The sequence below is a fragment of the Leptodactylus fuscus genome, chromosome 6 (genome assembly GCF_031893055.1).
Source record: "Leptodactylus fuscus isolate aLepFus1 chromosome 6, aLepFus1.hap2, whole genome shotgun sequence".
NCBI lineage: Eukaryota > Metazoa > Chordata > Amphibia > Anura > Leptodactylidae > Leptodactylus > Leptodactylus fuscus.
This window is the reverse complement of record NC_134270.1, coordinates 45,362,830-45,378,165: the sequence shown is the minus strand read 5'-3', so window position 1 is coordinate 45,378,165 and position 15,336 is coordinate 45,362,830. Positions and strand designations below refer to the sequence as shown.

Here is a 15,336-nt window from a genome sequence, read left to right as displayed (position 1 = left end):
ATAGGCCTATATAACTCCTGCACACAGAGCATGGGGTTATCATGGTAAGCAGTGCTGGGCTCCATTCACTAGCTGGCTGCGATAGACACTGTACGGCACTGGCCGTATCACACTGTCAGCAACATGAAGAGAAACATGAGTTGGTCAATATAAGTGGTCATATATCTTCAGTAAGAAAAGTACAAATCATCAGAAAAGGTCCTTGAAGCCATTAGATTTTTATTAAAACATGTTGTTTTTTTTTTGTTTTTTTTAAACATTTTAAATAAAATGTTTTTCTCTCCCTCCAGCCGCAACCAGCTCCAGCTCGGAGGGTCCTTGAAGCCATTAGATTTTTATTAAAATATGTTTTGTTTTTTTTTGTTTTTTAATTTAAACATTTTAAATAAAATGTTTTTCTCTACCTCCAGCCGCAACCAGCTCCAGCTCGGAGGGCTCAATTTAGTGCACAGGCATGTGAAAAATGACAGCCATGACCCTAGGGACTTACCCTAACAGGGTCTTCTTAAATTTAATTAGTTTGGCGTAACCAGGGGGTCTGTTACTCTGATGGTTATCCCTCCACACCCAGGGGGCCATACCTCCGATGGTCACCCCTGTACACCAGGGGGCCATACCTCCGATGGTTACCCTTCCACACTAGGGGGCCATACCTCCGATGGTCACCCCTCCCCACCAGGGGGGTCATACCTCCGATGGTTACCCCTGCACTGGGCTACACCCAAGGTGGTTGCCAATTAAAAGTAACTTCAAGGACCCAGTAAAAAACTTATTTAATGTCAATAGTACGAATTATGATGCACAACAATAGCTATAGTTTAGGATTACATTTAGTATTAAGAAAACCCATTAGTAAATAACTATATTACATTCTGTTATACACGTTTGAAGAAGTGGCAACCTCCCCCCCCCCAAAAAAAAAAAGCAAAAAAAAAAAAAAAGCAAAACAACTTGTTAGTGTATCGCAAACCAGCTGTTACATAGTGGCTTGGAAGCACTTGTATGCATCCCACTCCTAAGCAATCATGTCATTTAGGGTTACATAATAAGGCAAGGCCAGTGACAGTAACAAAGTACAACACTGGCCTAAAAATTGGAGCCCCAGACACACCAGGTCCTCTCTTCTACTCGTACTAGATCACTCAGCTAGTTAGACATTTGTGTACAGTATTGTACTTATGTTGGGACTATGCATGAAAATCCCTTTATATATATATATGTAACAGCATGAAATTAAAGGTGCTCTAAAAGAAACAATAACTTACATGGCTCACCCTAAATACTGTACAAGCAATAATACTAAGTCATACCAGCTCCAGAATAATCCAGAGTCGGTAATAAGGAAAGACCTAGCAGCTGAATTATACTGTTATAGGACCCCACTGAGAAATATCCCATCACATAGTATATACCATAGTAATGGGACCGGCTGCAGTGTATGATGTAAAATAACATAATGGTGATACATATACTTATCTGGATACAGACTGTAAATGCTCTTAAGACACCAGCTACATGAAGACTAAGAAATACAATAATCTGGTGCAGTATTTGTCTGATATCCATTGTCTAAGTGTGTTGGGCCCTAATACAGAGGTCATAAATAGAGCAGTAGGAATAACAACACAAGCAAAAATCTGTCTGCCAATCTGTTCCATCACACCAAATTACCCCCAGCCGCAAGCACTGGCTCAGGGGAAACTAACCACCATGTTCCCCACTGTTTACAATTTCAACCAGCTCCAAGAACCCCCCACCAATTATAAATGACCTGTATACAGTATGGCCAGTATATACAGTATGACCTGTATACAGGCCTGAGAAAGTACATAGAAATGATCAACTTTAACTTATCCCCAGCATGGCCAGTATTAGCAGAGCTGGAGACATATACAGGGAGTATCAGTGCGGCCTCCATTACCCTCACCACACTGTACCAGGCTGTCTCTCTCTCACCACAGGACCTCCATTACATGTGTCCTCTCAGCTCCACCATAGACAGACCCTCAGTCCGCAGCACTCATGAACATCCTGTATTATATAGTAGTATATATGAGATATCAGCCATGTCTGCAGTGTCTATGGTAAATACATGTATGGACATGTGTGACTGTATATATCCTGAGGTAATATTGCAGTATATATACAGTCCTATGAAAAAGTTTGGGCACCCCTATTAATCTTAATCATTTTTTGTTCTAAATATTTTGGTGTTTGCAACAGCCATTTCAGTTTGATATATCTAATAACTGATGGACACAGTAATATTTCAGGATTGAAATGAGGTTTATTGTACTAACAGAAAATGTGCAATATGCATTAAACCAAAATTTGACCGGTGCAAAAGTATGGGCACCTCAACAGAAAAGTGACATTAATATTTAGTAGATCCTCCTTTTGCAAAGATAACAGCCTCTAGTCGCCTCCTGTAGCTTTTAATCAGTTCCTGGATCCTGGATGAAGGTATTTTGGACCATTCCTCTTTACAAAACAATTCAAGTTCAGTTAAGTTTGATGGTCGCCGAGCATGGACAGCCCGCTTCAGATCATCCCACAGATGTTCAATGATATTCAGGTCTGGGGACTGGGATGGCCATTCCAGAACATTGTAATTGTTCCTCTGCATGAATTCCTGAGTCGATTTGGAGCGGTGTTTTGGATCATTGTCTTGCTAAAATATCCATCCCCGGCGTAACTTCAACTTCGTCACTGATTCTTGAACATTATTCTGAAGAATCTGCTGATACTGAGTGGAATCCATGCGACCCTCAACTTTAACAAGATTCCCGGTGCCGGCATTGGCCACACAGCCCCAAAGCATGATGGAACCTCCACCAAATTTTACAGTGGGTAGCATGTGTTTTTCTTGTAATGCTGTTTTTTTTGGACGCCATGCATAATGCCTTTTTGTATGACCAAACAACTCAATCTTTGTTTCATCAGTCCACAGGAACTTCTTCCAAAATGAAGCTGGCTTGTCCAAATGTGCTTTTGCATACCTCAGGCGACTCTGTTTGTGGTGTGCTTGCAGAAACGGCTTCTTTCTCATCACTCTCCCATACAGCTTCTCCTTGTGCAAAGTGCGCTGTATTTTTGACCGATGCACAGTGACACCATCTGCAGCAAGAGGATGCTGCAGCTCTTTGGAGGTGGTCTGTGGATTGTCCTTGACTGTTCTCACCATTCTTCTTCTCTGCCTTTCTGATATTTTTCTTGGCCTGCCACTTCTGGACTTAACAAGAACTGTCCCTGTGGTCTTCCATTTCCTTACTATGTTCCTCACAGTGGAAACTGACAAGTTAAATCTCTGAGACAACTTTTTGTATCCTTCCCCTGAACAACTATGTTGGACAATCTTTGTTTTCAGATCATTTGAGAGTTGTTTTGAGTAGCCCATGATGCCACTCTTCAGAGGAGATTCAAATAGGAGAACAACTTGCAATTGGCCACCTTAAATACCTTTTCTCATGATTGGATACACCTGGCTATGAAATTCAAAGCTCAGTGAGGTTACAAAACCAATTTTGTGCTTCAGTAAGTCAGTAAAAAGTAGTTAGGAGTATTCAAATCAATAAAATGATAAGGGTGCCCATACTTTTGCACCAGTAAAATTTTGGTTTAATGCATATTGCGCATTTTCTGTTAGTACAATAAACCTCATTTCAATCCTGAAATATTACTGTGTCCATCAGTTATTAGATATATCAAACTGAAATGGCTGCTGCAAACACCAAAATATTTAGAACTAAAAATGATTAAGATTAATAGGGGTGCCCAAACTTTTTCATAGGACTGTATATCAGCAGTGTCTATGGTAAATACATGTGTGGACATGTGTGACTGCATATATCCTGAGGTAATATTGCAGTACATATACATACACATATACACACATATATAAATATATACACACATATACACATACACACATCAGCAGTGTGCAGTAAATACATGAGGGGACGCTGTAGCTGTATATATGAAATTTCCCCAATGTGGGACTATTAAAGGATTATCTTATCCTGAGAAATATAGTAATATACATATGATATATCAGCCATGTCTCCAATGTGTGGTAACTACAGGAGGAGACTCAGCCATGTCTCCAGTGTGGTAAATACTGTACATGAGAGGACTCTGTGACTGCAGACATCTTGTGGTAATACTGCATCATATACAGTATAGTTGGTGATACTACACTAGTAGTGCTGTGTAATGTGGTGACACCAGCGCTGTGTGAGGTGATAAATCTCAGTCTTATACTCCCTGATACAGCAGACATGCTTCATCCAGGTCTTGTGATGAGAAAGAGGATGAAGATGGGTGAGACAGGAAGTGACATCTATTCCTAACTCCTCCCTCCCTACAGTAACACACTAAGCACCATATACTAAAGCAGAACATACACAGATATATACTCCTACTACAGATATATACTCCTACACAGAACATACAGATATACACTCCTACAGCAGAACATACACAGATATATACTCCTACAGCTGTATATACACTAAAGCTGAATATACACCGATATATTCTTAAAGCTGACCCAGTCTGTATAAATCTACTCAACTACTGCACAAAGAAGAAACTGCAGGAGTTATTGGTTCCCCCATCCCAAAGTCATGTCCCCCTTTGCTGATGGCTCCGGGGGTGTCTGTCTCTTCATACAGTGTCTTGATATTTAAGAGCATTTAGACTGCAAGCCTACTCTGCATTGACCAAAACTCTCATTTGCAGAAAAAGTCTACCATTTACTGAGGAGCATGTTGTGTAGACAGGGGTGAAGTGCTCCAAAGCTCCCTTTATCCACATGAAAGCAAGTTTATTTTATTTGGGTCCGATGGGAAACATATTCATCATCAAACTGGGGAAAGACTGAACCCAAAGTGCGTAAAGAAGGAGGCGTACCTTTCCTTGGCTCCCGTCCTGTAGCCTCATTCAGCCTGGATCTACTAGTAGCAGGACTTCTCTTATACAACCCCAATAGGGAGGTCAAAGCATGGACCATCCCAGTCCTCTTCCACACCACAAGAATGCGCCGGACTCCCCTCGTGCGCCATGCTCCTGTTCCCTCCTAGCCACTATACCACGGGACCAGTTATTGTCCCGCAGTTACCTGACACACGCACTTACCCCCTCTTTACCTGGGACGGATGAGCAAGTCTCTGGTCTAGATTTTACTTATTTACCCACAAGCTGCCCCGGTATCGCTGTCCAGACAGGATAAAACCTGGAGTACCTGACCAGTGTTGGTGCTGTGGCTGGAAGAGAAGTTCTCTCCTCCACATTTTGGTGGATCTGTGCGGGCATATGACTATTTTGGAAAATCTGTTTTTGATCAGTTCATTAAGGTCTGTGGTCGCATCCTTACCCCAGCTGGCCCTTCTATCACTTATCCCTGGTGAATTTTTTAAGGTAAAGGGTGATTCCTGCAACACATCCTCACGGCTGCCAGGAATCAGCCAACTTTGTTAGCTCATTCTCCTGAGTTCCTGCCTTCGGTATAATTCTGCCTCTGCACCCTTTGTCTGATGTTATCCCCCTCTTCCTTTCTGTTCCTCCCTTTTGTTGTCACCCCCTGTCCTGTTGTGCTTTTGTTATTGCACTCCTATTGACATTTACTATCAGGGGGATGGGCAACCCCGAGTGTCATTACATGTTGGTTAATGGGCCTTCTCCCACTGGCTCTCCTTGCTGTTACTATGTATTGACGGGACCATTGCCCTGAGCTCCTTGGTTGATGCTCTTCCCCAGACTGATTCACTCTCTGGGCCTTGGCTCCTCACCCGTTGTTTTTCTATCTTTTATGTTCTACTGTTCCGTTAGGGCCCGTTCACATGGGCACAGGGGGCGGATTATGGCGCGGAATCCACGTCATAATCCAACCCCTCACAATGGTGGTCTGTGGAAGTGAGCTGCCCTCTCTTCAGGCGGAATCCACGGCTCATTGAGCCGTGGCGTCCGCCTCGCTCCAGCAACCTCCAAGTCGGCCCATTCATTTGAGCCTACTCTGGCTTCTGACAGTCGCGGCAGGCGGATTATGGTCTGAAAGTGATGCGGCTCCCCATGTCACTCTCAGTGCCAAAATCCGCCCTTCCGCTCTCCGTGTGAACGGGGCCTTACACATTTAAAATCCTAATAAAACTTAACAAAACACAAATGGTGTAAAGAAGTCAGTGAAAGGTGGAGGAGGAAGAAGTGTCATGGTTTGGAGAATGTTTTCAGGAATAGGAATTGGGCCTCTTATACAACTACATGACATAGTGAATATGTAGGTTTATCAGAACCTTCATCGACAACATCCGATACCTTCCCTGCATTCATCACTCAGTCAGCCATCAATGTTCTTGCAGCAAAATGGAAAAAGCAGTTCCTTGAACCTGAAAACAATGAAATAATGAAAGGGCCAGTCCAGAGTCCTAATCTAAACCCAACAGCAAACCTCGGGAATCCTTGGTGACAAAGTTATAGCCAATAACCCCACTACAGTCACCGAACTTTGGAAGAGACTAGAAGAAGAGTGGACCAAAACCATAGCTGAGCAGTTTGAGAGACGAGACTAGTGATGTCCTATGGCCGCAGATGTGCTGTAGTCATCCAAAACAAAGGCTTGCACACTTCTCCTGTACACTTCCTACTACTTGTTGACTCTTCACAAAATTTAGTTGTAATCTTTCTCTGTGCTACGGTCATTACTATTCTCTAAATTTGATCATTGTGTTTTTGGCAATTGTTGAAGAGACTTGGTTATTTGGTAGAACGCTCTTCTAGTAATATGGTATAGCTACAACAAAAATTCTCTCAACTTTTTAGCAATGAAGATCACAAAATTTCTAAAATAAAAATAAAAAAATCACGTGTTCAGAAATTGTTTTCTAACTTTGATCTCCAATGTACATACTAAAGGGAAATGTGAAACCACACAGCCAGGGGAGAAGTTGTTAAGAGACATCAGAGGTTCATATTCTCAGAGGGCTTTTACAGGTTAAAACACTCCACAGCGTATTAAAGAGGTTGTCCAGGCCTAATTTTTTTTCTCTAAATAGGCTGGGGGAGGTGAAAAAAAACCAAAACATTCTCACCTGTCCCCAGTGGTCCGATGCCTCTCCGCGCAGTCCGGTCCTGCAACTCTGTTATTAATTTTGCATGTGACTAATGAGGCCAATTGGCGGTCTCAGCGAAGGACATGGGGCGTCCTTTCCTTAGGTCGTTGACAGGCCTCAGCAACCACATGACTACTGAGGCCACTGATCAGTGGCCACAGCAGAAGGGACCTGGAACGTCACAGCCGGCAAGGACTTCCACAAGAGAAGACAAGTCATGCAGCAGGACCGGACCACGGTCGGAAGACATCAGAGCACCAGGGACAGATGAATATGGGGTTTTGGGGGTTTTTTTTGTTTTGTTTTTTACCTCCCCTGGCCTAATTAATAAATAAAATTTTAGCCTTGACAACCCCTTTAATGGCTGGTATTTTACATGTATGGAGCTCACAAATACACATCAGTCCCACCAGATCTCACTATGTATTATCGTTTTTAAACAAAAAAACAGGAATTACGTCAATAAAGCAACAAAACATCACCAGACAAATAAGCCAGACAAAAGCTAAAGACCTAGATCTGCAAATTCTGGTTTAATGAAAAGAACATCTGCTTAGTTACCTATGTATAGCAACCTCTTTACCAAGGACAGAATAATAACTATAATTGAAGATAACGGTATCTGTTCTGTGGTGGAGGAAATATTTATTATCATATATATTTGATTTGGCTCTAATACATAGAAGTCAAGCTGCTTGGTAACTAAGGTTCTGTTCATACAAATGCAGCTGTATGAACGGAGTGGCAGGCCACGTATACACATTGCCACCCCAGTCATCTGTACGTGGCACCTGGAGATGGCAGAGTACAGCACTGGGCCATCACTGGTAGTCTCAATGAGGATGAATGGAGTGGTAACATGCCGGTGCAACCTGCTGTCCATTCATACAAGGAAAATGGGACCGCAGTGTTTTGATTGGTAGGGGTCCGACTGCTCTGGATAGGTGAGAACTTGCTAACCTCATCCAACCCTTTAAGGCCAGAAGTGCCAAACACAATGAACATGAACAGAGTTGATGCAAAGGCTAGCCATAGTTTTCAGACACAATTAGCTGTAATTTGGGGGGTTTTAGGCAGCAGAGCCCCCAATCCTAGAGGCTATGCTTGGTATTGCAGCTCAGCTCCATTCATTTGAAAGGATGGCCATGTAACCAAAGTATGTGATGTCTCTGCCCTGAGGAGATTAAGTGAAGCTCAACCAAAGGCCATGAGCTTGACAAACAGCTGATCGGCAAGGATCCTAGGTGTTAAGACTTTACTGATCTAATATTGATGCCCGATCCTACGGATAGGTCATCAGAGAGTCAGGCTGCTTTCAAACTGAGTAACGTGCTGCTCATTCTGACACTTAAACACTTGTCAGAGTGAGCACAGTAAAACAGAATCCCATTGACTTCAATGGGTTCGGTCTTAAGCGCACTACCCATTGAACTCAATGGGAGGCTTTTTTACCTATTGCTTTCAATTTAATACGCGCGTATCACATTGAAAGCAATAGGGAAAAAAGCAGCCCACTCATTTCAATGGGGAGCGCTCGTATGCCGGCTCCCTTGGAGATTAAAGGGATCTGCTTTGTGCGCGCTGATTCTGAATGTGCTTTACATTCAGAATAAGCTGAGTGTATGCTCAGTGTGAAAGCAGCCTTAGGGTGCATTCACACTACTGATACGCTGCCTGATTATGAACGTTAAAACACGGTCAGAATCAGCACGTATAAAGCAGATCCCATTCATTTCAATGGGGAGCCGGCATACGAGCGCTCCCCATTGAAATGAATGGGCTGCTTTTTTCACTACGAGCAGTCCCATTGAAGTGAATGGGAAGCGCTCGTGTGTACGGCTCGCCGTGTGAAGGGGCTCAGCGCTCAGCTCATTCCAAGCCGTACACGCGAGCGCTTCCCATTCACTTCAATGGGAGCGCTCGTAGTGAAAAAAGCAGCCCATTCATTTCAATGGGGAGCGCTCGTATGCCGGCTCCCCATTGAAATGAATGGGATCTGCTTTATACGTGCTGATTCTGACCGTGTTTTAACGTTCATAATCAGGCAGCGTATCAGTAGTGTGAATGCACCCTAAGGCTGCTTTCACACTGAGCATACACTCAGCTTATTCTGAATGTAAAGCACATTCAGAATCAGCGCGCACAAAGCAGATCCCTAAGGTTGCTTTCACACAGAGTTACGCTCCACTCATTCAGACACGTAAACACGTGTCAAAGTGACTGCTATCTTACGTGCGCTACACATTGAAATCAATAGGTTTAAAAGCCTCCAATTGATTTCAATGTGTAGCACGCATAAGACCGACACACATTGAAGTCTATGGGATTCTGTTTTACAGCGCTCACTTTGACACATGTCTGAATGAGCAGAGCGTAACACCGTGTGAAAGCAGCGCAATACTGTGGGCTGGATCCCCTGCAGGGTCACTCTCATCTCATTCACAATTCAATACTAACGGCTGCAATGTAACTTTGGTCCCATTATGGCTCCCAGTAAGGGACCATTATGACAGGGCAAAATATGATACTGTAGGGGCAAAGAGGATGAAAACAGGATAGGGAAATAAGTACGGTATCATCTAATCACACATTATGCACTTCGTCATAACACAGTGATAAGTCTACATAACTAGACATGACTTAAGCACAGCGGTGCCAAATGTGGCAACTGCCTCTATTGTAATTCCTGATAGTGCCAGCCATTAATACTTCTATTTTTGTCTATTCTTTTCTATTATCAGGGCAAATTCACAGACTACAAATTTTGATGCCTATGTTTCTGCAACGAAAATTGGTAGAACGAATATTTCTGCAAGTCGGAAAAATCTCTGTAACAAAATCGACGTTTGATATGTCAGAGTAGCTTCTTAGTTATAGCAGCAAAATGCCCATTTAAGATGACCAATAATTAATTACCAAGATTAATATAATTACCAGTTGCCTCAATATACACAAAATATGCTCGTGTAAATCCAAACTAAAGTTGGCGATAAACTGGAGATGTCAGACGCCTTGTGATGAAAGAAGTCCACTTGTGTATGCCTCATTACTGAATTAGATAGCTCACGTATATACTCTTAGTCACTGTATTGTTTATGTATGTGTCATCAGTATATTACATTGGTATGTGTGTATACAAGTAATGTCAGTGGGGGTCAGGGGTGCAATTGTTTCCTCCTGCCATCAAGACCAGATATATTGCCAAGGTAGGTTATCGCTTTACAACTTCTTGGGCAGTCAGGAATAAGAGAGTGTGGCCAACCAGTATCTGTGTAACCCTCTTTCAGATGAAACCAGCCATTTTCCAGCTTTTTAGAATGAGGAAAGGAGGATAATGGGGACACTCTTTCAAAAGGCAAAGCTAGGTGCTTAGGCTGAATTCACACGGAGTAAAGTGGAGCGCGATCTGGCACATATACGGCGTGTTAGAGTTTGCGTGCTCAAAAAGATCCCATTGATTTTAATGGCAGTTACGAGCGTATACGCCGCATAACTCTGACACGCCATATACGTGACAGATCATGCTCCACTTTACTCCGTGTGAATTCAGCCTTAACCTTACACGAGAGTGGGAAAACCTTGCAACCTTTGTAACTTCTTGGTGCCAGCAAGTAAGGTGGGTGTGTCCATTCCATCAGAAGAGTTCTTCAAATCTCCATGGAACCAAAAGGACTCTAAGTAAAGGCAGGTTCACACCAACGCCCGGTCTCCGCTTTGCAGGTTTCTATTTCATGCAGGAGAAACTGGACAGGAGACGGAAACCGGCAGGCAATTTTTCAAACGCATTCATTTGAATGGGTTTGCAAGGTGTTCGCCCGTGGGAGTCTTCTGGTCTCCGGGGCGAAACCATTTGTGTCTGGTAAAAAAACCAAACGGAGACCAGAAGACGCTCACGGCCGCACATGGGTGGAAACTGAATTGCCAGGTTTCCGTCTCCTGCCGACAGGAGACGGAAACCCACAAAGCGGAGATTGGGTGCTGGTGTGAACCCACCCTTATTAGGTTTATTCTGTTTCTACTTTTTATTTTGAAACTGTTATGTTTGTTTGTTACTTTTTTTGTTTAGCACTGAACAGGGAATTAAATCATTAAATTTAATGGTACTTTGGCGATTGTGTTTGGGTCTGATTTACATTCAGTTTCCAGCCAGAATGAATGGTGAGCGCAAGGTTGAGTGACTGCCACACCCAGGTAATGTGCTAGGATGGTCCATATGTGACATGGATGTTATTTAAATGATAGTTTATCTTGGAAGGAAGTCATTGTGGATTATAAATTGCTCATCTCTTGCTTTCTCCTTCACATAGTCTGGGCTTTTGTTGATATGACTCACAGTCATTGGTCTTAAAAGACTTTCCTAGTATAATTGTGGTCAACAACAACAGAAATAAAAATCAACATAGCAGATTGACAATTAGTTTGCGTCATTAAAGAATGACAATGGCTGTTTGATAGTGTATCAATAGCTTTATTCTACATTGTTATAACCCCTTCCTGACATCCGCTGTACTATTATAGCAGATGTCAGGTAATTCATCTGGCAATTCGTAGCCATGTCAGCCGGGAGACTATTGAAGGCTCCTAGGCTTATCTCGACATTACTTCTATTACAGATCTCTCTATGCAGCCTGTAATGGAAGTGCTGGTATTTTGCTGGGTCCGTTGCCTTGGGAAAACCTTGGACTCTGACTATCCTTCAAGTTAGGGCCCATGCACACGATGTAACGCGGCATTGATTCTGACACGTAAACTCATGTCAGAATCAGCGCTTCAAAACAGAATCCCATTGACTTCAATGGGTTCCATTTAACGTGCGTAACACATTGAAATCAATGGGTTAAAAAGCCACCCATTGAGTTCAATGCGTAGCGCGTGTAAGACGGCGCTGATTCTGACAAGAGTTTATGTGTTAGAATCAACGCCACGTTACATCATGTGCACGGACCCGCACACATCCAAACCCTCAACACCTCCTGCAACTCAAGAACATCAATAAATTCTTTCCAAACCAGATAATGTGATTTTCTGGATTTGTTTTCTCATTTTGTCTGTCATAGTTGAGGTCACCTATGATGTCAATTACAGTCCTCTCTCATCTTTTTAAGTGGGAGAATTTGAACAATTGGTGGCTGACTAAATACTTTTTCCCCTCTGTATTTATATGGTACAAGGACAAATCCATGTCTGGTTTTTCACCAATAGAAGACTGACACATCCAAGTCTTTGGGGCAATTGAAATGTTAATTTTATTTTAAGGATATTTTTTTGATCATTCACACAGTAATGTCACAGCACAGGGATAATGTACACAGTGATGTCACAGTACAGGGATAATACACACAGTGAAGTCACAGTACAGGGATAGTACACACAGTGATGTCACAGTACAGGGATAATGTACACGGTGATGTCACAGTACAGGGATAATGTACACAGTGATGTCACAGTACTGGGATAATACACACAGTGATGTCACAGTACAGGGATAATGTACACAGTGATGTCACAGTATAGAGATAATACACACAGTGATGTCACAGTACAGGGATAATGCACACAGTGATGTCACAGTACAGGGATAATGTACAAAGTGATGTCACAGTACTGGGATAATACACACAGTGATGTCACAGTACAGGGATAATGCACACAGTGATGTCACAGTACAGGGATAATGTACAAAGTGATGTCACAGTACTGGGATAATACACACAGTGATGTCACAGTACAGGGATAATGTACACAGTGATGTCACAGTACAGGGATAATGTACACAGTGATGTCACAGTACTGGGATAATACACACAGTGATGTCACAGTACAGGGATAATGTACACAGTGATGTCACAGTACAGGGATAATATCACAGTGATGTCACAGCACAGGGATAATACACACAGTGATGTCACAGTACAGGGATAATACACACAGTGATGTTGCAGTACAGGGATAATACACACAGTGATGTCACAGTACAGGGATAATGCACACAGTGATGTCACAGTACAGAGATAATGTACACAGTGATGTCACAGTACAGAGATAATACACACAGTGATGTCACAGTACAGGTATAATACACACAGTGATGTCACAGTACAGAGATAATACACACAGTGATGTCACAGTACAGGGATAATACACACAGTGATGTCGCAGTACAGGGATAATACACACAGTGATGTCACAGTACAGGGATAATGTACACAGTGATGTCACAGTACAGGGATAATACACACAGTGATGTCACAGTACAGAGATAATACACACAGTGATGTCACAGTACAGAGATAATGTACACAGTGATGTCACAGTACAGGGATAATACACACAGTGACGTCACAGTACAGGGATAATGTACACAGTGATGTCACAGCACAGGGATAATACACACAGTAATGTCACAGTACAGGGATAATACACACAGTGATGTCACAGTACAGGGATAATACACACAGTGATGTCACAGTACAGGGATAATGTACACAGTGATGTCACAGTACAGGGATAATGCACACAGTGATGTCACAGTACAGGGATAATACACACAGTGATGTCACAGTACAGGGATAATGCACACAGTGATGTCACAGTACAGGGATAATAGACACAGTGATGTCACAGTACAGGGATAATACACACAGTGATGTCACAGTACAGGGATAATGCATACACAATAAGACCACTGTGTACAATGTGACATCACAGCATATAAGAATGTAATGATAGTGATTATAATACACACAGTGATATGTAACTGCACTCAGTTTCCCATAGCCCGCTCCATCATCCATAGTTATCAATAAGTGCACCCCAGCTCTCAGAGGACATGTGCCCCTTCCTGCTACCTTGTTTCACCCGTAAGTAATTCCCTTCATTGTAAGGTAACAGTTCCCAGCAGACATTATACTGGCTGTAAGAGCATGCTGTCAGACAATGGCATCCTATTCTGCAGGCATCACTACATTACCAGAGCTGAGGAGTCAGGTTTGGGATTTCTCTTGCTTGACCTGAAGACCTTATTGAAGAAGTCCATGTTGTTTCTCTGTCAGCAGTGCAGGAAGAGTAAGCTGGAGGAGCCTGGACTGTCAGCCTGGAGGGGAGAGCTGACTGCACACATTGGCTGCATGTGTAGAGGGGCAGGAGGTGAACAGCTCAGGCCACTCCTCCTCCTACACACATACACATCCTCAATCACATTCACAGACGTGGAGATTATTGCAAGATACAGGAAATCACTGATCTGCCCAGTAGTGTCAGGGTTCGTTCACTTCTGCGCCCAGTCTCCGTTCTGCAGGTTTCCGTTTCCTGCAAAAAACAGAGGCAGGAGACAGAAACCTGCAGGACTCTTTCATACCCATTCATTTGAATGGGTTTGAAAGATGTCCGGCCATGAGCGGCCGGCGGTGAGCAGTTTATGCTCTCCGCCGCAAAACCGGTTTTTTAAAATCGGACACAGAGTCGGACATGCAGTACTCTGTGTCCAGTTTTAAAAAACCGGTTTCGCGGCGGAGAGCATAAAACGTTCACCAACGCTCACAGCTGGACCCGCTCTGACAGCTTTCCGTCTTCTGACGGCAGAAGACGGAAAGCTGAGAACGGAGTCCCAAACGCTAGTGTGAACCTAACGTCAGTGTTTACTGCTACCAACTTGGTCTGTTAGTGAAAATGCAACAGGAACAGCATGAGGAAGGTCAGCTGAGAACAGTGACACTGCTAAGGCTGGATTTACATCTAGATATATACAGTATACATGTTTGGGGTGTTTATACCTCATCTCCATCACGCAAGAGAGGACAATAGTAATAATACATTTTATTTTATATAGCGCCAACATATTCCGCAGCACTGTACAATTTGTAGGGTTCAAGTACAGACAAAAAGATATGTTACATAGAAATAGTCACTTCCCACAATGGGACTGAGGGCCCTGTTCACAAGAGCTTACAATCTATGAGATTGTAGGTCAAAAAAATAATCCTTTATCTCTATCAGGAAAATGAATCAGGCCACACTTTCCCATGTGGTGGGTTAGAAGAGCTACCTAGTCAGCTACAGCATCCCTCTGTTGGCTCTTACACTAGTAGAGCCGACTGCGCATGTGCGGCCATAGTTCTGAGTGTACTAGTGTAAGAGCCGACAGAGGGACGCTGCTGAAGAAAGAAGGGGAGGATCCAGCAGAAGACAGAGGCGGCGCAGGATCCTGTTCTCGGGCAGCAGTGGGGACGCC

At 43.1% G+C, this 15,336-nt stretch overlaps 1 protein-coding gene across 2 annotated transcripts in view; it reads right to left on the bottom strand.

Moving 5' to 3' along the window:
- LOC142210582 (putative oxidoreductase YteT) overlaps positions 1-14,162 on the bottom strand; it is a 141,989-nt gene extending 127,827 nt beyond the window's left edge. For both annotated transcript variants that reach the window (XM_075279851.1, XM_075279853.1), the window contains exon 1: positions 14,077-14,162. In XM_075279851.1, coding sequence (XP_075135952.1) covers positions 14,077-14,142 — 66 coding nt within the window. In that variant the 5' untranslated portion in view covers positions 14,143-14,162. The remainder of the gene's footprint in view (positions 1-14,076) is intronic.
- Positions 14,163-15,336: the final 1,174 nt, after the last annotated feature.